The 26,593-nt window shown below is 29.9% G+C and overlaps 1 protein-coding gene across 3 annotated transcripts in view; it reads left to right on the forward strand.

Moving 5' to 3' along the window:
* LOC143223255 (uncharacterized) overlaps nt 1-26,593 on the forward strand; it is a 69,611-nt gene that overhangs the window by 17,454 nt on the left and 25,564 nt on the right. For 2 of the 3 annotated variants that reach the window (XR_013012789.1, XM_076450963.1), the window contains exons 5-16: nt 646-735; nt 865-985; nt 3,305-3,379; nt 3,534-3,678; nt 4,428-4,500; nt 5,685-5,814; nt 9,574-9,759; nt 11,954-12,056; nt 15,831-15,919; nt 16,348-16,479; nt 24,260-24,427; nt 24,838-24,897. Coding sequence is in view for 2 of the 3 variants with exons in the window: in XM_076450963.1 (XP_076307078.1) it covers nt 646-735; nt 865-985; nt 3,305-3,379; nt 3,534-3,678; nt 4,428-4,500; nt 5,685-5,814; nt 9,574-9,759; nt 11,954-12,056; nt 15,831-15,919; nt 16,348-16,479; nt 24,260-24,427; nt 24,838-24,897 (1,372 nt within the window). In the remaining variant the exon portion in view is untranslated. The remainder of the gene's footprint in view (nt 1-645; nt 736-864; nt 986-3,304; nt 3,380-3,533; nt 3,679-4,427; nt 4,501-5,684; nt 5,815-9,573; nt 9,760-11,953; nt 12,057-15,830; nt 15,920-16,347; nt 16,480-24,259; nt 24,428-24,837; nt 24,898-26,593) is intronic. The other variant, XM_076450964.1, reaches the window with a different exon arrangement.

A 26,593-nucleotide genomic window follows, 5' to 3' on the forward strand; every position in this document is an offset into this window, starting at 1 on the left:
TTACCAGTTACTAATATCAGTAAGTTAATAGTATCTATTCAAAGAAACAGTTGAAGGCTTTATATTTTTATATTTATTTCATGACTACTAAATCGGTGCTCATTACTAATTGGTGAGAAGTTAGAGAAAAAGAAAGGGAGATGTTTGAATTTGTTTCAATACCTCATGTGAGAATACATACAGTTGCCTGTACTTTGCACACCTATGCTGCAGTATACATGATGTCTGCAAAAAGTTTCATTTTCATGGTTAACATTGATTTTATATTTCTTTTATAATGATATCATGTACTCTTTTTTATGTCTTTATTTTTCTAACAAAAACATAACACTGTACATGAAGTAAACTTAAGATGTGTGGCACCATGCTTCATAGTGTCTAGTGTTCTGCATGTTAAAAACTGTGGTGTTGATAGTGATCAGAAATTTCTGGGTATCTGAATTACTCCTCTGAATTAACCATCCAGGTAGGGTTTTGGGTACCCATTCAAACATTACAAAAGACACAAAACTGGTTAGTAATGTCATCTATAAAAATACCTTTTTTTACAGCAGTTATTGTCTAGGATGAAGCTGAAAGTTGGTGGTGTTTTTTTTGTTTTGTTTTATCATTAATAATATAAATTTTTCTTTTTTCACTTTCTAGATTGCCTGAAGGACTGACACAGTTGATTAGCTTAGAAGAGCTCTATTTAAATGACACCTTTTTGGAATATCTTCCTGCAAACTTTGGAAGGTTTGTTGTGTTTATTTAGAAAGAAAAATTTTGAATATTACATCTGCTCAGACAATGTGGAATTTACTTTTGTTTTTATTAAATAGGAAATAATGCTGAATATTCTTTCATTAATTGCAAATGTTTCAGATTATCTAAGATCAGGATACTTGAACTTCGAGAAAACCACCTAAAGATCCTTCCAAAGTCCATGGTTCGTTTGACTGAGTTGACAAGACTGGATATTGGACAGAATGATTTTACTGATGCAGTAAGTAGTCTGTTTTTCATTATATTAATTGCATAATGACATTAAGTTGTTATTTTGCTTATGTTTGTCATGATAGAAACAAATTGTCTTGTGAGACTTCATGAATTATAATAAAAATAAAATAAAATTTTCCAATTTTAAATTAATATGAATAAAAGAAAGTACCAGTTATAGTTTTGTACATTTTAGTTACAAGTTCATCAAAACATCTGCATGTAATGCAGTAAGTATTTTATGATTTTTTCTACTTAACACAAAAATATGCACAAGTCAAGAAATATTTTTTTTATTTTTGTCTGTAATGCAACTGTTGTCTAAATTTGATCTTGAGCACTTATAATTGCCATTACATTGATAATGTAGTAAACTTAATGATGTATTCAGTAGTAATTTTACTCTTCCACACTTCGTGTAAATTAAACATCTCTTTTGGTTGTAAACAATAGCTTCATGAAATTTGTCATGTTTTCAGAAAATATTGTAACTTGTATACACAAAAATCAGATATTTTAGTAAATTATTCATTCTAAAGATTTGTGAATTTATGAGTTAGTCTGAGTGCAAGGCCATTTTTGTTTTAGGAATAAAAATACTTATTTTCATCTTACAATTTTTATATTTCATTTAAATAACCTCTCAAACCTCCTAAAAGAAGATTGAAAATTTTTAATAAAACTTGATATTTTGTCTATACCAACATGCTGTTGTAAAATCATCAATGTACAGTGGAATAAGAAGTTGAAAAATGTAGAATAAAACAAAAAATGCTTTTTTGTCAAGAATAACAGTAGATAGTAATAGACAGTTAGTTATTTATCCTAATAGATTCAGCTTCTAACTTGTTTACATCTGCTTTCTTTTAATTTAATTGTTTTGCTACTCTTCATTTGGACCCTCTTTCTACATGCAAAGAAATAAATCACAGTAGAATGTTTGTGGTAGAACTTAGTACAGGCATAGTACGTGCATGCTATGAGATTGAAATGTGGTCAACTGAGCTTGTGAAATTGTTTTATCTGTATTTGTTATTCAACAAATAAAATTTATAGTTTTTACAATTTAGTTACTTTTGTTAAAAATATTTAATAACAAATGAAAAATATACCTAATAAACAAGAAATTTAGCACTTAATCATGGGTTTGGCCATTTTCTATCAATACAATGGCGTACTAGCTTTACACTTTGTCATGGCTTGGGCCCTTTGCTATCAATGCAATGGCATACTAGCTTTACACTTAGTCATTACTAGGGCCCTTTGCTATCAATACAATGGCATACTAGCTTTACACTTAGTCATTACTAGGGCCCTATGGCTAGGGCCCTTTGCTATCAATACAATGGCATACTAGCTTTACTTTTTTGTCACTGAGTTAGTTGTTTAATTAATAATTTACTTATCTTTTAAATTTGCATTTTAGAACACAAAAGGTATATATTGGGTATTATAATAGAATGTTCCAAACTACTGTAATTTAACAGGCTTTTTAACTTAACAATAAATAGGCTAAAAAGTTTCTATCAGCTGCTCAGACTTCAACAACAACATTTACAGACAAGGAAATCTGAGGGCAACTGTTTACTTTGACTGCCAAAAGGAATGAAATGGAATGAGGTTTTTGTAGACAAAAAATGTATCTGTTGGTGAGAAACATGTTCAACATTTTAACATATGGTTTTAGATAATTGCTTTGAAAGCTATGATAGTATAGTTATTTCACTGGTGGATTTCACAAAATAGATTGATATCTCAGCAAGCCAAGAAGGTATGATATAATTTTATATTCTAGCTTTTCAATAATATATTTTGTGTTTTTCATTAAATGAACACAATGAAACCATTATTAAAGAAGAAAGAAAAATCTATATGGGAGAATTCAAAGCACAGCTGACTCATGGAACACAGAGAATGAAGACTGAGAATTTATTTAAATATTTTGTTTTAAAATTGTTAAACTAAACTTAGTATCAAAATATTCAATTATAAACTACAAGTTGATTCCAGTTTTATTGACATACTTTAATAATAAGTTTAATTAAACTTGAATGTAATTCTGTGAAAGGTCATAACATGTATTTTGACCCTGTTGACCAGATACATTATTCTCTGTGGCAATTTTGTGGTCAGAATTACTTAGTGCTCCTGTTTCAAGTTTAATGGTTTCAATAATAGTAAAAGTGGGTGTTAAGTGGCTTTTAATCACTGCAAGTCTGAAAACTAATTAAAATTGTATATTAATTATATAGTGAGCAAAAACCATCCAGACATTTTCTAGTATTTTCTATCATCCTTTCTTATTACTGACTATTTTGTATTACAGCCTGAAGTTGTAGGGAGTCTGACCAAGCTAGTAGAATTTTGGTGTGATAGCAATAATATATCTTCACTACCACCAGTAAGCATTTTTTTTGTACTTCTAGTAGCTATAGCTCTAAAAACACAGTTCTTTGTATTTTTATTAAAATCAAATCAAAAGAGATTTGGCACATCGAAGAAATAAATCAAATATTCTGAAAATTCAAGCTCACGACCATGATTTTTTACTTCAGTGTCTTGGAGGTCTGACAAATCTTACATATTTGGATGCCAGTAGAAACCAGCTGGAAGAAATTGCTCCAGAACTTGGCTGTTGCATTAATCTCTGTGACATTACATTATCTACAAATAGGTTGAAAGAATTACCAAATACCTTTGGTATGTATTTGACATATATTGTTGCTAACAATCATTTTGGTCATTCTGTGGGAAATCATTGTAAACTCAGTTTATTAAATTTTGTGCTATTTGTTTTGTTTTTTTTCTTGTGGTATGATTTTATATTTATGTATGAGAACATAGAACAATGAAATCTTGCAAGCTTAAAAGTTTATTTTTCTTCTCTTCTGAAATTTGTACATAATCAGCTATTTCATAAATTATGAAAACTTTCCTTCTGTTGTCCTTTCCTGATGAAATGAAAAATGAAGTTACTTGTTTTAATTACAGCTATTAATCATTGGACCTAATTTCATAATGCTTTTTTCTAGTTTTCATTATTTCAACTCTGGCTTTGTTGCAAATGTTTTTAGTTTTTTGTTGGTTTTTTTGTGCTTGATTCATTTTGTAATGTATTACATATATTCTTTAGATAACAGGCTCCAAACCTACACTATTTCCACCATCATTTTAGAATTAGTTAATAAAAATGGTACATCAACAGGAATTTTTTTAAACTTGAAGTATTTATGGATGATAATTTAGTTTAATGATATTTTTCAGGAAGATGCATTCTAATGCATATAAACATTAATTTACACCTGTTCTTATAAATTTAACTATATAAAGAAATCTATTTGAAATCACAACTGTATGTAAGAAACTATTCAAAACATGGCAACTGAGATTTGTACTTTTCTATTAAGTATTTTAAGATGCTTTTCAGTTTTGACACTTAGTTTTTTCAGGTAACTTAAAGAACATTACCATATTAAGGTTGGATGAAAACTGTTTGTCAGCATTACCAGAAAGCATTGGGAAGTAAGTACTGAGTTGAAAATATTTACCTACTAATTTGCCATAATTTTTTGTATATTTCACGCCAAAGCATTTTATAATAATTTAAAACTTAAAGCTTAATTTGTGTGGTCTTTTTGTGCATTTGATTTGTTTATGTATTTTGAAACTGTGTAGTATTTGTTTTTATACTGTGACTTTAACCTGTTCAGTGCCGTAGACGAGATAACTCGTCCAAGCCGATCAGTAACACAGTGCCACGGACTAGTTAATTTGTTCTCAATAATACCTAACTTCAACGCTAGATGTCAGCACCTTGCATGCATTTGAAATACTTGCAAATTGTTTCACTTTTGAACCAAAATGGCGTCACGGAAAATGTTACAAAATGAAGAAGCATTAGAGTTGTATTGTAGCAGCTGAAATACTTGGTAGTCAACAGGTTAAACAGAAGTTTCATTAATTGTTTACTGTAATTTAAACATAGAGACTGTCAGTTTGTGATATTTGGTGAGTGTTATTAAAAAATTTGCAAATTTCAAATTGGACTATACTATAAATGTTCAAATGATAATTATTATTTTTTTATTAAATTTTAGTGAAACCTTGTACAAACTTGTTGACAATAGTAAACAAGTTGTATGTTATAGATTGTTTTATTGGTTTCTTTCTTATTTATTGTTGTACCATACAATAAGATAATTTTGAGTAGTTAATGTGTAATAGATTGTATCCACATTACTTGTGATTGTTTATACAGCATAGTGCCTATTCTAATAAAGTCTAATCATTATGGAGCTAGAACACCAACTTTAGGAAATATGATTGACTTGTTACTGTTGATTTATTGATTTTTTAATCAGAAAATTTTCTCATTTAAATGAGAAAAACTATCTTCCCACCATTAACTTCATATTGAATTATAGCTTGTGATAAGGACTTTGACATCCATATCTTCTCCACAATTTCAAAATTTAATTTTATTTGAAATGTGAGTCATTTCCCTAGAGGTTAAATCTAAAAACAGTGTTTCCATTTAATTAAACTATATTTTATCATTCATACTTTCCAGTTTGTACTGTAGTCTTAATTTTACAGTTTAGGAGATGCTATTTGCTTTTAATGTCATTGTTTGAGTGTAAATAATATATTTTACATAGTTTTTATAAATGTTTACATTTTCTAATATTTATGCAATTTTATCTTAGCTTATCTCAACTTGAAGAATTGATTGTGAGTTACAATGACTTAGAATCATTGCCTGCTAGTATAGGTCTTCTAAGGAACCTACATACATTAATAGCTGATGAAAACTTAATAGAAGAACTTCCCCCTGAGGTATGATCTAGAAACTGCATGTTTTTTATTGTTGGTTAAAAGCAATATATATTATTTCTTAAAGTAAAGAAGTTCCTGGTTAATATGTTGCAAATATAGGCTAGATTACAAGCAATCAGATAAGTTGGAATTCTATTATTTGATAACACCAAGTTGAAACTGAGTGGAAAAACCTGGAAACAAAATACCTACTCGTAAAATCAACTTTCACATCAAATGTTGCTGAAACGACTTTTAAAATGTCTGTGTATGAAGTGTAAGTTAATTTTTTAGGCATCTGTTAACCTTTATTAATTACTATAATAATAATAAGTCATTCCTTTTTTGACTCAAATAGACTTATTACAAGACAAACTGTTCTTATTTTTAGTAACCTATATGGTCATCTTAGTTTAATTGTTAAATAATTAATTAATATCCTAAGTTCCAGCCATTAATCAGCTGCTAAATTGAAGGTGTTCTTGAGAAGAACTATTTGTTTTGATAGAGGCCAGGATTTAGTTCTGAATCTTCTTTGTGTGTTATCTACTTTCCTGGGACTTTCCAGGGAAGATTAAGACACCTTAGGGCCTCAGGACAGGAACTAATATGGGGTTCCCTTATGCATGTTATTTTTGTTGTACAAGAGAAGTATTACTTCACTGTTAAATATATATCGTGGTATACAGATGTGTATATATTTATAATTAAATTCCTTTTTAATATGTATATTTTTGGATTTGTTAATAATCTTTTAACACTATAAATCTTGTTTAACAAATATTTGTTCATATTATTTTAAGTGACACTCCTAATTTAAAAGAAATTCCCTTCTAATAATTCTTTTTTATTTTTACCTGCAGTACCCTAGCCTAAAATATTTGGGCCTTCTGGACAGCAATCCCCTCTGCCCTCCTGTTAATCTGCCATTGAATAATTTCAAAAGGGTTATCACTTTTTGTCTGACCCTATTGTTAGCCAGGATGAGCATATCTTGGCTCTTAGTGGCTTACTTCTGTTATAAACATACAACTGCTCATTCATAAATACTTAGTCAAGGACAAACAGTCTTTCTAAATCAGGCTCTACATACTAGTTTGGTGGTTTATTAGAACTAGCACGTGAGTTGCTATTGTGTTCATTTGTAGAATACAATATTGATAAAAGTTGGTCATGACAATGCAAACAAGTTAAACAGAATTTTAAAGACTTTTTTTTTTAAATGGATCATCCTCACCTGGAAATTAAGAAAAGCATACTTGACAAAATTAAATGCACAGTTGTGGATAGTTTGCTTTTCTTCTGTTATTTATGCACAAATAAAGAAGATTTGCATAATGAAAGCAGTAGTATTAATCCTGAATAAATATCTAAATATTAAATTAATATGTGCTAGATATCTTTTAAAAATATCCTTTTTTTTTACCCTCCTTTGTCCCTACATCTCGACTGTAGCACCAGTCATTGATTAGCTGTGCTTGCCATTAACCTCCATTGTTTTCAGTCTGACCTATTCTCATCACTGACTGTGTTTTCAGTCAGGTAGATTAAGAAGGCTTCTGTTAAACTTTATCTCGTGTGTTGTTCATATTTTATTGTTGAACTTCTTTTGGACATGATAGGTAAAATAAGGTAGATCAGTATTAGTCTTTTCTGCTTTAATGTTCCTGAATTTTGACCTTTCTTGGTCTTTTTGTTTCTTCAGTGTTTTAGAACCTATCTTCACAGAGGTTTTTGTTTCCATTTGGTATTTAGTTTGCTTTATGTATGTTCATAATTAGTATATGTTGTAGCTACTGAAAACTGTTCTGACTATATGCTGTGTGCATATCATCTATATATTTTTTGAGAGATCTTCAACTCGGAGAAACGTGACTATGGGCTTGCAATTTTTTTCCTACTTATTCTTGGTATCCATTGAAAACGAGTGTTAGAATAATGTGGTACTTTTCATTCTAGAAATTAAGCAGTCTGTAATATCATATCAGAGTTTATCTTCTGTTTTAATATAAAATGTAGAAAGATTATTACAAGAATTAGTTTTGTTTAGCATACCTGTTTCAGACTGCTCTTGATGTTTAGCATTGTATAAAATATAAAATGTTATTTTTGCATTTTGCAAGTTTAGACAATTACAAGACTATTATGAATTATTAACCCTGTTGCCACAAATATCTTTTACAGTGCATGATGCAAGGTTTGTGTCTTACATTCAAAATTTTATTAAACTACTTTTTGTTTATGTTATACCAATTAATATAGCATAAAATATTAGTGAATAATTTATATTTTAATAGGATATAAGTTTTAAATTCTTGATTCTATAAGGCAGTATTTAAAAATTCTAAGTTTACCTTAGTGTGACACATTTTCTAGTTGACAGCTCTGTAAGCAAACAAAACTGAAGACTATAAAATTAGACCCCTACAGCTGTACCTGCCTGTCACATCATATCTTTCAGGATTTGTTAATGGTTCTCTCTTAAATTCAATTATATATTACCTACAACCAACAGAAAGTTAAGGCTTTCATCTATCAAATAACATACCTTATGTTATGTTCTGAACAGATAAATTTCACTTGTAATACAGGCTTCTTTCCCATAGGAATGGTAATGACTAGCTTGGATGAATTTGTAACAGCTTTCATGGTGTAGTTAGAAAGCCATAAGAATTGTGATTGTTAGAGGAAATTGTATACTATTTGTGCATAATTATCCTATGTACTTTGGTGCATTATTTAATTTTAAAAAAATTATTGATGCACAACTACCATTAGTATTAAAAAAAGTAGTTAAATGTCATCAGTAGTTGACAAAAAAAAATAATACTTGGGTATGTAGTTGATTTCTTGTCTTTCATATTTTATTTTTATATATTATAGAAGTAACTAAAATGTCAAAATAGGGATCTCTTTAGGTTAGTTAAGGTTAGATTGGATAAAAAATAATAATAAATATTTTACAATGCACTTATCTCATGGGTAAGGCAATTTGATGGTGTAACAAATAGTGTGAATAGTAGTTAGATATGGTTCAAAGGGCAATAAAACAAAGTTTAATTATAAATATATGTATACTGTTATGAGTTTAAAACCATTTAGTTGGGATAAATGAATGTAGTTTCCTGTTACATTTAGTCATTCTAAGGAAAAAAAGGGTAATTTTGTTTGTTTGTTTGTTGTTTTTTTGGTATTTACAAGGTTGGGCAAATTGACTACCCACGTGTAACTAGGTTAAAGAAAATGACTGATAACTTACAAAGTTTTACTGAAAAATAAACACTTAATGTATCTAAGAAGGTTTTAGAGATTACAAAAGTGATATTTGAGATGAAAAGTATTTATAATCTTAATGTGAAAATCACTTTGCACATGGACTATTCAAAAGAAATACTTGATATATTTAAGAAAAATGTTTTTTTAATTGATTCAGAATACTTCACCAAATTATTTTTTGCATGTGAAAGATTTGTTTTCTGAAAGACTGACAAATTTCATGAAGATGTACAGAGTCTATTAAAAGGTAATTGTATTAAATCTTTAAAGACTTTGAACAAGTACAAAGAGGTCATGTGGATTGTCAAATTAACTGAGACTATGTTGAAAGAGGACCTTTATTACTTCAGACTTCAGTGTTATAGATAGAACATATGAAACTTTCTCAGACCAGTTGGGACCAATCCTAGAATTCTTAAAATGTTACATTTTCCACATAATCTATTTAAATTATGATAATCTTAAAATATAAGATTTATATCAGATTTTTATTGGTCTACACAGGTGGGAAGCTGTGTAAGATTGAGTATCTTGTCTCTGAGAGACAACCGACTGACTTTCGTTCCTGATGAACTGGGACATTTAGCTTCCCTGAAAGTTTTGAGTCTGTCTGGCAATATGCTTCAGTTTCTTCCTTTCAGCATTGCAAAACTTCCAAAACTTCAAGCTCTGTGGCTTTCTGAGAATCAGGTAAGCAGTCAAGTTTGTGGTTACTTCAGTGAAGTCCAACATTTAGTTAATAATCCATAATACAAACAGGTGTTATTTGTATGATACTTATGTTTTTAGGACAAAACCTTAACAACATTTTATACATTTTACTTGTATAAAGAAAATTTTGAACATTTATGTTTGGATCTAAACTTTGAAAAAAATATACACATAAAATATTAAAAAGAATTATTAAAGGGATATGAAGAGCTAATTTAATATTTTATGCAGAATAGACTAGAGTAGTTCCATATAACTTATAACAGCAATAACAACTGAAACTACCAGAAGAAACAAGAGACTGAATTAATGCAGATACTTACACTTGTTTATTTTAAATTAAACAAGAAGCACCTTTCATCATGTGTAACAAACCAGATTCTCAAAGAATCTTTAAGTGAAATAATTTTGTTTCTTTCATTAAGGTTGTGTCTTCAAAGATATTTATGAAGCAAATATGTGAAACTGGACAATAAAGAATTTTGTTGTTGGGTGGTACTGTAGAGTAGAAAGTGTTGTTAAAACAGCCAATTGCCATCTTCTCAGCAGGTACTCTTGAACTTGTAAGATTACAGTGAACTGTAAAACATTAATAATGCAAATTACAAGATGCTGAAATCACCACCTCTCACAGAAGCATTGAAAGACAAATCCACACTGTCTTTTTTTACAAATTTGTCAAACTTCTCTCAAAAAATGTTACATCCCAAACCTACATAATGCTGTGCTGCCCAACTTAATGGTTTGGAATGGCATACAAAGTGAATATTCTTAGGCTCGTGGCTATAGTCATTCTCAATTTTCCACATTAAAAAAAACTTGTAAAGTTTTTAATAAGTAATATTTTCTTTCTTTGAGACTAGTATAGAACTATTTTACTTCACCAGTTTTACACATGAAGTTGTTCTTCCAGCCACAGTCCTGGATTACCCAATAGGCTGACTAAGCACATGCTTAGAGCACCAGACAGAATAAAATGTATATTTCCATAACTGCTCTACCCATTATAGGTCAAAGACTAATACTTTATAACATGAGTTCCAAAACATACTTTCTCTAGCACTTACAGCTATTACTTGACTGACAGGGTTTCTTGTTTTGCCCATTTAACAATTGGTCTGATTTTTTCTGCTTCCTCCAGTTTTGTATATCCAGCTTAATTGCTTTTGGTAATAGTTTTTCTCGTGACATTCTCCATCTACATCGATGCATCTTATGTATTGTTTCTGTATATCTCATTTAGTTAATGTTTTCACATGCACTTCCTCCCCAGTGTTAGAGACAGGGATTAAGTCAGTCTCAAAAAAGCAATAACATTCTCTGAATGATGTGCTTGTATACAGTACTAGGATAGAGGATGCATTGACATAAATGGAGGGTATCATGAGACAAATATTGCTAAGGGCAAGTAAGTGTTGTGTAAGAGATTACAGCAAGTAGTAGTAGAAGCTGAAAACTCGTACTCGTTTTGGAGTAGTTAAACACAAAGAGACCTTTTTACAATTTTATGAGAGTAAAACAGTTAACTGACAGACATCATAGCAAAGATGTATATCTGTAAATTCATTGCTGAAACAAAAAATTCCGAAGTTTAGAGAAATAAAAGAAAGTTTTGGCCTAAGAAGCAACATACCAATACTTTACAGAAACTGTAACTTAGTTGTACAGTTTGGATACCACTAGTCAATAAAAGCAATTTCTTAGAAGTAAACAGCTCTTTGTGTCCCTATTAATTTAATATTCAGTTAGTTTTCACTGCTTCACAGGTATGTGGTACCATCTGCTTTTAAGAACTTTATATACTAATAAAGGTAAATAAAAATACATTAAAACAGTGCTCCAAATATAACCTTATCAAATTCAACTGTCATTACATAACTTTTATAATTTTAGTTAATCTTGGATTTTTAACTGATTATTTGTCTGTGTAGTTTTGAAAATTTCTTTGATTCTGAGAGAGAAAGATTTGCATTAAGTTTGGAGTTTTTAACTGTATAAAAAAAGAATGAATAAACATGGACAATATTATCTGAGTTAGGAGTCAAAAGCTACTGGATGGATACACATAATCTAATTGCCAAGTAACAATATATCATAAAAGTGGTACTTATACAAGAAACAAGATAAATTATTTTCTCATGGTAAATTTTGTTTGTCTTCATTCTTTCCCCAGACAAAACCATTGGTTCCTCTTCAGTCAGATATTGATCCAGACACAGGTCAACGTATTCTTACTTGTTTTCTTTTACCACAAGTTCCACTGGAAGAACCTAGAGGTAAGTCTTTCTGTACACCTGAGAATGTTTTTTTCGTATTTATTTATGATAATTTCCATTTTATGCATTATTTGTTGTGAAAGTTAAAGTACTACAGTATATGAGAATGAAACCTAATTTCAGTTTTAACCTTTATCGGAAATAATTTAGTTTGACACATTTCATGTTAAGGTTATTAAATTATTATATTAGAAAATGCTATTTGATATTTTTAGTTTTTGTACATATACCATATTACCAAACCATTGGAGCATTACAAGACATCAAGAGATCCAATAACTTGTGCTAAAAGCAGAGATGAAATCATTATGGACTATAGTCTGTCTGCTAAATTCCACACCATCACATTCTATTTATACAATAAAATTTTATACATAGAGTGGATTACTTGCTTACACTTCAGCTGAGGCGGCAAGACTAGTTTTCAACTGGCTTTTCAGTAATTTTATGATAAATAGGGTATCTGAATGTTTTGAACACTGATATCACCAATTTATCATGCAATAATCATTTCATTTGAATGTTTGTTTAGCTCTTTCCATATGGCTACCCTATTTTATGTATGTCACAAGGCCTTACTGTGTTACATTCAAAACTTAATTAAAATACTTCATTATCAATATATATATATGAGTAAACTTGGTATAAAAATGTAGTTAATAAATAAATTTTAATATTATTTAAATTTTAAGTTTTAATTCCACAAAGAAATTTTATTAGAACTGTAATGTTTGCTGTCTATTTCTTCCCTCTTTTCTAATTTATTTACAACCTGTCTGAGAAGTGCAGAATTTAATGTAAGGTACTCATTATGATATAGTTATTGCTCAGGCAAAACAAAAGGTTTAGCCTTCAATCTTTTTGGTTTTAGAACCATAAAGTAGAGAATCAGCCCCTCATGCCACACCAACATTTTATGTCTTATCTTTCACTAATTGTCAATAATCCTCTGACGTTTAATACTATGTATTTATAACCAATAGAAAACCAAGGTTTTTATGTATCATATGATTTATTATATTAGGTTGTTTTCTTCTGTACAGGGAATTGTTTATTTCACTTACACTTCAAACTTCATTCCCACAGGAAACCTGTCAGTGAGCTTAGCTGAATTTTTAATGGCTCTTATTGCATAGTTAGAAAGCCAGAGAAACTATGATAGTTATAAGGCATTGTCTGCTTTTTACATGCAACTAATTTGTATTTTTAAATGCATTATTTAAGTCAATAAAAAGTTATTTAGTGTACTATTATCATTAATGTAACAAAGTGGAGTTAAGTTTCATTGGCAGTAAAGAGGAGAAAAAAAGGAAGATCCAGGTAAGTACTATGTTTCCTGTTTTTCATGTGATGTGTATTCTTTATTTATTATTATAAAATAAATAAAATGCAAAAATTAAAAACTTGTTAGATCAGGTAAGATAAAGAAGAAATAATATATTTTTATGAGACATGCTTGCGAGTAGCCTGTGCATTACGTAACTCAATAGGATAACATGAGCTGCTTGTTTACAGAATGATTTAAAAGTTGTGTGGTTGTATTATTAGTTAAACAATAAAATTTAAGTGGAAACAGATGTATGCTCTTATATGCTTTAAGCTATTTAGGACAAACAAATGTTGATTCATGTTACAATTTGAAGTCATATAAGATAGCAAAAAGGATAATTTAGATTTATTTCACATTTTCTTATTGTGGTTACAATGTTCAGCAAATTGACTCATAATATAGAGTTAAGGTACAGAAAATTTCAGACAAAATATAAATTTTCACTGAAAAATAAAACATTTCAAATTTGTTTAGAAGATTTTAGAGATTATGCAAATGAAACAACAATTTTTAGATGAAGAAAACTTTGTTTGGAATTAAGCACAAAGCTACAGCTACACAAAGGCTATATGTTCTCTGCCCACCACAGATATTGAAACCCAGTTTCTAGCAGTGTGAGTCTGCAGACATACTGCTGTGCCACTGGGGAATATGAAAAGTATTTTTAATCTTAACTTGAAAATCACTTTGCACTTGGATCAGTCATGGTGTTGACTCCATATAGTCACAGAGAAGTTTTTAGTAAAAAATATTTTGTTAAAAGTTCTAAATTTTTTTTGTTTACAAAAGACTTTTAATGTTTACTGAAAGTTTATCTGTTTTATGATATATGTTAAGTACTTTCAGGGTTAATGTTTATATAGTGATGTATGTTAAGTGCTTTTAGGGTTTTAGTGTGTATATAGTGTTATAGTGAGATATGTTGAGCACTTTCAGGGTTTTAGTGTGTATATAGTGTTATATGTTAAGTACTTTCAAGGTTATAGTGTATGTATAGTGTTATAGTGAGATATGTTATAGTGTGTATACACCATCAATACAAGGTTGTGTAAAATACAGGAGCCTAATGTGATAAAGTTAGCTGTTTCTGTATGGTTAGGTCAAAATGCACAAGTCATGTTACATTTAAAATTTAATTAAAAACTTGAATATCAATGTATGTCAGTAAACGGGGCATAAAAACATAGCATACACTTCATTTTACTACATTGATTATTTCTCTGTAGTTAATTTTAAGGTAGAGAAAATAAGATATCAAGTAGAAAACTTTACCAAAAAGAAACATTTTTTAAAATTATTTACTGGGCTTTAGAAGTTATGGGAATGGAAAATGAAAACTGTGAGATAAAAAGAATTTTTGTTTTTATTGTTAAAATCACCTTTCACATATACTAATTCAGTAAAGGCTTTGAAAATTCACTGATAAATCTTGTGTAATACTTTACTAAAAAAATCTGTTTTCTGTATACAACACTTGATCTTTACTAAAGTCTTGCCAAATTTTGTGAAGATATACTTTTTAAATTCAGTATTGCAATGTCTCTAGTTTCACAGTTTCTAGATTGGTCAAATTGACCAACTTCATTCTTCTGAGGTTAATAGCTCTTAACATTGAATTTAACTGTTTGGCTCTAGTAGCTGCGGATTGTTATAAATTGCTTTCAGCAACATAACATCATATTAATTATATTGCTATTTAAATACAATAGGGACAAATCTAAATCTGAAAATTTGATATGTTTAGTAATAGATTGTATTTTACCAACTTTAAAAATTATTAGCTTCAACTTTACTGTCAGGTCATGTTATTAAGATGAATCCAAACTTTCAAGAGGCATGCTCTTTTATGGGTGATTAAATTTTAGTATAGCTAAATAGTGTAGATTTTTTATTGTTTTTAAGTCAGAAGTCTTCAGTTTATCATTATGCTTGAATTGGTTAGTTATACTGACAATCAAATATTTTGACCAGAAAACAGACTGTTTACAGAACTGACCAGTTAATTATATTACCTTAGCTTTTTATAATTTCACATGCCAACAATAGCAATAGACAAAGTTTTAATCTATAAACACAGTAATAATGTAACAATCTAGCTGAAAGTGCTTTATGTGGTCCTTCAATAGAAGAGCAACAATGCACATGACACATCCTAGCACAGGCAACATTTATCACACTTTATAAAGCATTGATTTCATAAGCCTTGGTACCACCAAGTGGATATAATATTTTGAATGTTAAAACTAGTTATACCCAAAAACCAGTTAAGAAATAGAAGGCAGTAACAGTACAGGTTTAACCAGACAGCAGTTCAAGATTGCATTTAATATTTGTATGAAAAAAAAAATTCCATTTACAAAAATTGTTAATACATATACAAAGGCTTCATGAGAATGCTTGTTTAGTATAAAAACTGAGAAGTAATTTTTGTTTTTTCCTGTTAGATCACGGAGGTGAAAGAGAAGGTATCGACATTGTTAAAGAAGCAAGGCAACAAATTAAATTTGCTTCTGACATAACAGTAGAACAGCCTGTGAGTTTATGTACTTTAAAGATTTGTATAAAATGTGCATTTCAAATTATGCTTCTCTTGTAATATTATAATAGTGAAAAAATTACTGATGAATATGTGCATGAAACCAACAGAGTAAATGTGTAGAAGATACATATGTTTTATGTATTATGCTTTAGTTTTGTTGTTATTATGGCTAATATAAAACTAGGTAGGAATATTTTTGCTTTGCTTTAATTTTTAAGTTTCTCTTTCTCATTTAATTATTTTTTATTTTGAACTCTCTCACACAGCAATGGTGAAATATAATTACATGTTTAGAAGTACAAGTTTTATCTACAGCATTATTTTTTCAAATAGCTTATATATATAACATTTTCACTATAATTGTATAGTCTTTTGACTTGGTTATGCATGAGTTCATTATTTTTTCTCGTGTGATGTTAAAGGGTAAATTAGTGCGAGCTCCTACACCTTATCCAAAGGAATTGAAGGCCCATGCTAAACATGCTCGTAACTACGCTTTGAAACTGAAAGAAGGGAGCAGAGAAGGATCAGATGAACCTGTTGTTGCCAATGAAGTAAGTAAACACATATAGTTCATAAAAGTGGGGTCTGTATTTCTTCTCATTTTGCATCTGAGTGTTTGAATTTAAGATGGGTAATTGCAGTTAAGACTCTATATATTTAATTGTAACAGCTGCCAGATTTGTGTTTACATGTATAATTAGTAATGGGTTAAGAGCTATATTTGGAGAATGTATAAAAAAAAACAAATAAACCATTTTGTGAGAATAATATAAAATCTTATTTTAAATTTCATTATTAACTCTCAGAAGAATTTAGAATTGTTGTGATCTTGCCTGCACAATTTTTTTACTTTCTAGCTTTTCTATTTATTTTGTTATTTACTGTACTCGCATAAAGTAAAATATTTAATTTTTATTTTCATAAATACATGGAAGTGAAAGATGTAATTTAAATTTTCAGAAATCCTTATGAAAACAGTAGTCTTAACTCTTTGGAAATGAATAAATCTTGGGTGTTGTTATGAAGTTTAAACTGAGTATTTGATGAGTGGATCTATATCAGCTTTACAGTAATAAACTGAGCCTGTCTGAAGTGTTTATACACATCTTTAGACAACTAAAAAATAATTACACTTGTACATGTATTGTTTGTTTATGAAAATAATGTTTTTATTGGCACTGTATAAAATGTTGGATGCAGTCATATCATTTTTTAAAGGTTTTGTTGTTTCAAACTTATTTTTTCTTACATCCCTACTAATGTTTTTTTTGGTGAGAATCTATAACTATACCTAATATAGTAGCACGTCACTATTTTTGAATCATTACACCCAAGTGACATGTTTAGAATCTATGTACTTTAATTCACAGAAAAGTCTCAATTATTCACCAGTGTAATACCACAAGGTAGTACACTTGTGGCAATGGAAACTCTTTCACAGCCATTCAAAGAAATTATATTCATTTTAAGCACATTAGTGTTGATAATATATCTATAATAAATAAGACTTGTCTGAGACAAATTCTAATACATAATGTAAGTTTTGATGAAAAGAAACCCATTTGAAATAAAAATGTATCTCAGAATGGCTGGTATGGGTATTAACACTTTTACTGATAAGGAGATAAGTGTTTTGGCCTTCCTAGGTCATCTTCAGGTTAAAAAAAAAGTTTACAACTGACCGTTGCCAGACATGTCTTAAGGATGAGAGTATAAACAGGTATAAGATTATAGGGGTTGTTGCAGTGGGATATTAGGTTATTAATTAGTATAGATATAAAAATGTTCCTTAATATTTGTTTTAGTTGCTGTATAAGTAGGGCTTCTTTGATTTTGCTTCTGTTTATATTTGTTTCCCTTCTTAGAATCTGGGAGTTTTCTTTGGTTATTTTGTGTTTGATTTGGAGTGTTCAAAATGGTGTTAATCTGGTTTCCATTTTTCTGCTTGTTTTTCCAATATAGAAGTTGTGGCAGTTGTTGCATTGTATTTATAAATTATGTTGGTGTTGTGTTTGTCAGTGTAATTTTACTTTAGTTTTGTACCTGGTTTTTGAATGAATTTGATATTCACTGGAATGTTGTGTTTTGTTATAAGTTTTTTCCAAATGTTGGTTATTTTTTCACTGATTTTGGGAACATATGGTATGCAGCAGTATAAGGTTTTGTAGTTTGTTGTATCTTGGGATTTATTGTTATTTGTCTCGATATGTGTGTATAATTTTTTGTAACATCAGCTGGCTCCTTTTTCAAAGACTTTTAACTTTAAATAAATTCTTATTCAACTAAATCATAAAGCCTTAATGGCCAGTTTTGATGCAGTCTTCCTCTTTACAAAGTCCTAACAACTGAAGCTTACAAGATAGCTTTAGAACTTTATATTCAAGACCCCAACCCATTGATACACATCCCCAGCAACCAATTAGCAACCCTTATAGAATTCACTACCACCAAAACTAACTTTATGTTCAATAACCAAAACTACCAACAAATAAGTGGGGAATCCCGTGTCACCAGTTCTAGCCAACATTTTTATAACACAGATTGAATCTCAAGTAGTCAATTCAGCCTTACACCCATCGCTATTCTGGTACAGGTGTGTTGATGATACAATTGCTGGATTCACATCTACAGAACACACACTTAATTTTTCCAATCACGTTTACTTGATACACCCCAACATTAAGTTCACCTGTGAACAGGAAAAAAACTATCCAAATAACATTTCTTAACCTCAAGATCACAAGAACTGATATACAATTAAAAACAGAAATCCATAGAAAAATCACCCATACTGGATTATACATTCCCTGGGACTCAGCACATGAAAGAAAATAAAAACTTGACATATTAAGAAACCAAATAAACAGAGCCACAAAACTACGTTCACCTGGTAAAATGAACGTAGAAATCAACAAAATAAAATGACACTTCATCAACATCAACAGACTTCCTCAGAAACCGTTGAAAAATTATATGCACACACTTAGACCAACAACAAACAATCAACATTAAATCCCAAGATACGCCAAACTACAAAACTTTATACTACTGCATATCATATGTTCCTGATATCTGCAAAAAAATAACCAACGTTTGGAAAAAAATGTATAACAAAACACATTCCAGTAAAACACCAAATTTATTCAAAAACCAGGTACAGAACTAATGTCCATACTATATAAAAACTACACTGACAAACACAACACCAACGTAGTTTATAAAATACAATGCAACAACTGCCACAAGCAGAAGAATAGAAAGAAATTCACACATTTTTGAACACTGCAAATCAAATAAACACAATATAACAATAGAAAACTCCTAGATACTAAAGTATGGAAACAAATGTAAACAAATGCAAAATTGAAGAAGCCTTACTAATACAGCAACTAAAACCGAAATTAAACAAGCATAAAGGAACACCTTTATACCTATGCTAATTAATAACCTACCATCCAACTGCAATGCCCTGTACTGTCCCATACCCATTTATGCTCTAATCCCTAACATGTGTCCAGCAACGGCCAAACTCTCTTTGGCTCGGCATGGCCAGATGGATTATGGCATTCGACCTGTAACCTGAGGGTAGCAGGTTCAAATCTCTGTCGCACCAAACATGCTTGCCCTTTCAGCCATGGGGGCATTATTATGAGATGGTCAATCCCACTATTCATTGGTAAAAGAGTAGCCCAACAGTTGGTGGTGGGTTGTGATGACTAACTGCCTTCCCTCTTGTCTTACACTGCTAAAATAGGGACAGCTAGTGTAGATAGCCCTCTAGTAGCTTTCCACAAAATTCAAAAAAACAAACTCTCTTTGTTAACCTGAAGATGATCTAGGAAGGTCAAAATGTTATTGTCTACCATCATAGTTATAGTACATAACTGTCTAACTCAAAATGCAATTGCAGTGATTTGTTTGTTTGTTTCAAATTAAGCATAAAGCTACACATTGTACTATCTGTGCTTTGCCCACCACAGGTATCAAAACCCGGTTCCTAGTGGCGTGAGTCTATATATATATCGCTCTGCCACTGTGGGACTTAATTGTAATGAATTGGGTATAAATAACAAGATGACAAACAAAGATTTCAAGGCCAAAAGCTTGCAGACCTCTAGCTATACCTCTAAGTCACTGGTTGTGTATGCGAGAAACATAGGTGAAGAAACTGAGATCACCACAGTCCCATTTACTCACATGTCTCAGACAACCATCAATAGCTTTTATGGACTTTAGTGCCATTAATCTGTTTTAGCATGGTTTTGGAAATTGACGTCTATATCCACTAGATGGCCTGTGCAAAGTTTGCTACCAGGCAATTTGTGATGTTGGGCAGTGGTGTGTAGTCACAAAGATCAGACTGAGTAATTATGATGAAGAAAGAAGTAGTTGTAAGGGAAACAGAGTCTGGAACAGTGTAAAGCATGATTACCCTCAGTATACTTTGATGTTGAATGGCCAAAGTTAAGGGTGCAGCTTGTTTTTCTGTTGAAGAAAGAAAACTTACTAAAAAAAGTATTTTAGAAATAAAATACTATTCTCTTCTTTACATAAGATAGAAACTCTAATTGATTTTTATTTACTTCAGTGTATAAAGTGTTTCTTATAAATTGTATGAAAATAGAAGTCTGGTGTGTTGCATTTTTTAAGATTCTAAGTGATAATTTAGTACCACACAGGGATCTTCAATGAATCAGAATGTAATGTTGTGTCCAAGATATTTTCTAGTTTGCAGAAACTGGTATATATTACTTTACTTTTTTTTTCTTACTCTCTGTTAGTGACTTGTAGATTTTGTCAGAGTATGTTTGTTATTTGCAATTTCAAAATAAAAGTAGTATCAACTCCTATTCTCTGTTTAAGTGGTAATACTAAGTTAGGCTAGTCTAGAAATGATAATTCAAAATTATATTCTCTTAACCTCTATACTTTAGAATATAGTGAGGTTATTTGTTTCTTTGACAAAGTGAGAGTGAAAATGCAACAACATATCTTATGGTAAAAAATAAATGCACTTCATAATTTAAAAAAAAAATTGAGAAAATTTGCAAATGGGTATAAGTGACAAGTTTAATTTTCAAAGAAAGATAAAACAGGAATTTTAAATTAGAAAAATATATTTTCTCTTGGTAGAAAAGTAATAAACCTATGTTTGCTGTGCTGTATCATATGGAATTCATTGTTTTTATATTTGGCATATGCATATTTTATGTTCTTTGATGGATTGTTTAGGCAGAGTGTTCATGATGAAACTATGTAGAATGGACAACAACTGCCTCTTATAAGAGATGAAAAGCAGAAGACTTTTGAAATATCCTCTAGTGTCTCCACAATAGGCAGTTGCTATTCATTCTACAAAGTTTCATCATATATAATGTTTCTTATTTTCAAAATTTTAATTTTCATACACAGTGACCTTTAAGTTAGATGTTATGAAAACTACTAAGATGTAAAGATAAGGTCCTGTCACAGAAATGTTGGTGGGTGTATGTCTGCATGTGAGAACAACATATACCTGTACATCCTCAAAAATATGCCCTGGATTTTAGGTTTCTTTGTAGAAACTGTTTCACAGTGCAGAATCGCTGTAATGTTTACCCTAGTTTTCAGAAGTTAAATATATTAATCACACATATTTTTCAGAAATTTATTTAAAAATACCTTCCACAATTTACCAAGATTTTCTGCATGTTACAGAAGAACACATTTTCATTATAGTTACTCTAGTTTTACATAAGTTAGTTATTTTGAGGTATTTATATAACAAAATCTGTTTTCTTTCTTGATAGTTTTAACCTTGCATTGTGATGCAATGAAACCATTCAGTTTTAATTGGAAAAAAAATTTTAATGCATGTTCCATTCAATCCATTCTTTTTAAGTACTACTATTATAATGTTTTAAAAGATTTATTTGACAAACCATATTTCCACATTAAAAATTATATGATTTTGGGAACATGATACATATTATTGAAAACAAAGCATGTAGTAAAACATTAGTGTGGGTTAATGTGTTATGGATCAACATACTGAATCACTGAGCTTAATCGAGCTGTATATTTACCCAGCATTACAATTAATCAGAACAAACCTTTCTTTGACCAGATGCTTACAAAACAAGATAAGGAATGTAGGTGTATTATTTAAATCTTTTAAAAAATTACCAAAAAATCAGTTTAATACGATGAGTTACTGACTCTTTCTCTGGTATTAGTATGTAAAAAATGAGGCTGGCATAACTTAATACTTCCCCATGTTGTTGCTTTTTATTACTAACAACTTTACAGTAAAAATGTAATATATATGTGTATGAACTTCAAGGGTTATCCACGTGTGTTCAAATGCAAATTTGTATTTTTTTATTAATACTTTATAAGCATAAGTTTTATTTCTTTAACATTTGTTAACAGTTGTATAATCATTTTTAAATTAAATAGTTTCCTTCAAGTATGAATAATTATCTAGCTTTTTTTAAAACTTTCATTCTAATGTTTGTTTAACTTCTGTTTTCATTATCATTATTTCAAACTTAGCATGAATTTTGTTACATTTTAATATTCATTATTTTTATGTTTGGTTTATTTTTATATTGGTAGCATTTTTAACAGCACAAACTATTATATTTCGGTATTTTAATTGTTAATGGTAGAGCTTTCATGGTGAACATTTCAACTTTTAGGAAGATTCTTTTCACATATTATTGCTCGTTAAGTTTTGTTTTTGTTGTTAGAATTTCTAATTTAGCATGAATTTTGTATTAAGTTTTAATTCTCTTTTCATTGACAATATTTGACAGCCAAGCTTTGTTATAATTTGATGTTCATTATTGTTTCAAATACATCTTTCATCATTAGCATGACTTTTCCAACTACTTTTCAATGTTTATTATTATTTAAGTTTACATTATAAACATTACAGAATTTTACAGTTTATTTGCATATACATATATCTAAAACAATATTCTAACATTACACTATATGGTACAAAGTTTGATTTTTTGTGTCCACTTTTATCAGTGTTTTAATTACAGATCATACGTATTTAAAACATTAAATCTAGTATACAAACATCAGCTGTGTAGTTAAAAATGGAATTCTAATGAAAACTATATGAACAATTTCTTTAGCTTAAGAAGCATGAAAGCAACGAGAAACATCATCCATCTTCCAAACTACTTAAATAAATTATCTATACAACTGTCAAAATATTCTTCTGATATTTCATATGGCAGATATGCTCACCAAACAACAAATTGTTTTATTTTTTGTAATTTACTTGGTATAAACAGTTTTCAGCTTTAACTCAACATTACTGAATGTGTGTTAATCATTGATTAACTTGTTTGAGTTGTCACACTAGAGCATACTGTAACACACAAATACATAAACCAACAACAACTAAATTACGTATTTGAGGCTTAGGTCTTGAAAAAAATAATTGCCTTAATATATACAGCATTTATATCAGCTTACTTCTGAATTACATTGTTTTAAATTGTCCACTTACTAAGAACTTTTTAAGAGAATATGTTTGGTTGTTTTTTTAGTGCAGGTGCTTGTCTCCTAATATATACTACATTAATCTATCTGTATAACATGGTTATGTAAGCAGAGTGCTGAAATAGGTTGTATAAACTGCAACTGTATATCATATATTGTTAACACTGACCATGTTTGATATGTAAATGTAACTTATATAAGACTATAGATATTCAGCACACAAGCATATAATACAGGTTTGTTTCTGAGCAGCATTATTTAAACAATAGTCGTAAACCACGTTAGAATACACCTGAACTACCTTAACACCTTGTACGAGCACATTGCTCAGATTAATTGTAACTCAGCTTGTATTACTGGACACACATTAGTAAAATGAATATTTTTAGTTTGTGATTTAAGTAAAACAGACAGTTGTAGCTGAATTTAGTTTAACATTTTAAATTCCTTAACTTCTCAAATTATACATCTTTTAAAAAGAGGTGTTGCTTTTAAAACTACAAGATTTCACACATGCACACATATATGTAAAAATAATTTTTCTCCATATTAAGCACACGTTTATTGATGTATTACTTTTTTCTAACATACATTTATATCAAAAGATCAGGTTCCAACTGAATTTTTATTGTAGTGTGTTGCATTCATAAACTGTTAATCAAGCAGTTGTATGTTCACCATTAGAATTCTACTACTTATAGCTGAAGGAAATTTTTTAAATGATTCATTAACTGTGTATCCATCAGCAAACTGACCAGTGTACATGTACTGATCATCTCAGACTCATAATAAGGTACTTGAAGTTAACTGAATAGAGAGCATGTTACCTAGGAAACAGAAGAGACCAACATAAACCATGACTTTCTTGAGGGTCTGGTAGTTGGGATGGGAATGCCTGAAGCAAGGGTTACAGTCAAGGAGGCAAAAGTAACTAAACCCAAGTCCCCTAGTCCCTCCCCTCATCTAAATGAAAAGCATCTGTTATACAAATTTGATAAGGTTTGTTTTGGTTTTGTTTTGTTTTGTTTTTAGTTTTCTTTTTATGTATATTTTTTGTGCAAAATTAACTTTTATTGTTTTGTTTCCCTCAAAGATTTAATTTTTTTATTTGTTATTAAGAAGTACTATTTATTTATTTCTACTCAAATTATTTTGTCTTGTTTTGCCTTACTATCTAACTGTGGAAACTTGTAGATGTCTGTACAGTTAAACTTGTTTTATTTTGTGTGTAAACACTTAATAAATGTAAGTTTATGCATGTTTGTTCTATAAAGAGGTACACATTTATGGATTCAGTGTTAATCCATCCAGTGGTGCATTTTTCTTTGTAATAAAATCATGCAAACAAATAAATATGTATTTTTTTGAGTCAAGTTGATTCATAGGGAAATGTGATTGTCTGTTTAAAGGAAAAATTAACAAAGGATAAAATTCGGATGCAGAATTTCCCACCAGAAGTTTCTACGAGGGTAAGATACTGTCTATTTTATGTAACTTTCTCTGCTGCTGTAAATTAAATATGCTCTCTTTTTTTCTGAGTTGCTTTTGATCATAATATATGTATATATTGTTTTTATTCAGGTAAACACTATAATGTGCATACTTGTAAAATTTTCTTTACTCTGCAAGCTTTCAGAATATATTGCATTTGCCTTCATCAATTTTAGGTGATTCTTCAGTAAGCTTTTTTTTTCTGTCTGTCTATCTGAAAGTGCATTATGAGCTTTAAACAATGTAGAGTGTTATCTACATAAGATATAAAATTATAACATCTGAGCTTATAAAATATCAGTGTAGATGACTGGGTTGAAGTTCCAGTTGAAGCATTGTGTTTTGTAATATATTTCTTAATCATTCCAGTAGTGAGAAACTAATTGTATAATTTTCAGCTTCGTCATGTGAGAGTAATAAATAAAAGAAAAGTGTTCAATTTTCCTCCAGACTTATTAAGTTTCAACTTTTTAACTATGTGTCATCAAATCTCCCACGTGGTGAATTGAAACAAGTATCTGAGTATACCTTGTAACATATCTGTGGTTTTTCATTGTTTGGGTAATACTTATGCTGTAAGTAGTGGTATTAGGATTTACATCTTGAGCATGGTTTGACATTCTAAATAACCTATAATATGATTTTTATATATAATGATATCATTGTTTGTAGAAAATAACTATTTTTCTATTTGGAACAAATGTATTAATATATTGTAAATAATGCATTAAACATTATTCCTGATGAATAACTTTTACATACAGGCAAGTTCATTATTATTAAACTTAGTTGTGCAAAAACTTGGACTTGCTGTACAAAAATTTTTCTCCAAGACAGTAACTCACATATATGCTATCTTTCTCATGTATCTGCCTATGCGATTTGTATACCACTAGTTTTGAAGTAACTTTCACCTAAATCCATGTGTTTGACATGAACTATATTGGTGCATGATGACATCTTGCAGCAGAGGCTCTTCACTGATAAAAGAGTGTCGTAGAGACCATACACAATAATTCACCCAATGCATTTGCACTTTAGGTTTATTGTTCTCTTCAACATTACATTAAACAGACATGTTCAGAATTTCTTGTTTGAGTTCAATTCATGAGATTTGCATTTGGTAATGAATCTTTTGTCTCAAAAGCATTAAGTTTTTTTATTTGTGAATTCTCAACTGTTGGTGACATGTAATTAGTACTATTTGAGTGATGATATTACACACACAGGCCTTATATCTATGATAGTTTTTGAAAGCTCATTAGCTGTCATGAATGTTGCAGCTATTGCTCAGTGTGTTGTAGTTTAGCACGTGCTTACTGGGCCTACTACTCCTATCCCATCAGCTGAAGTTCTCTTTCCTCCATAGGGAATAATCTGTTTGAACTATGAACTTAACCTGATTTGCTTTAAGTAGTGACATACCATTTGAGTAAGGATTTTTACCTCCCAGTCTCTTTCTGGATTTCATTCTGAGGTTTCTCTTCATACTTTTATTATTCTTATTCCTCTTCTGTTTCTTTTATTGTTTCTTACTTTTACTTCCAGGATCTCATTTCTTAGAGCTACCTGTCTTTCTGCCTTCCTTGTTATAATGGTTTATACTGTTCCTTTCGATATTTGCTAATCTCTCACACCCAGATGCCTCATATCCATAATGTTTGTGACTCTTTG

Source organism: Tachypleus tridentatus, chromosome 8, assembly GCF_004210375.1.
Source record: "Tachypleus tridentatus isolate NWPU-2018 chromosome 8, ASM421037v1, whole genome shotgun sequence".
Classification (NCBI taxonomy): Eukaryota; Metazoa; Arthropoda; class Merostomata; order Xiphosura; family Limulidae; genus Tachypleus; species Tachypleus tridentatus.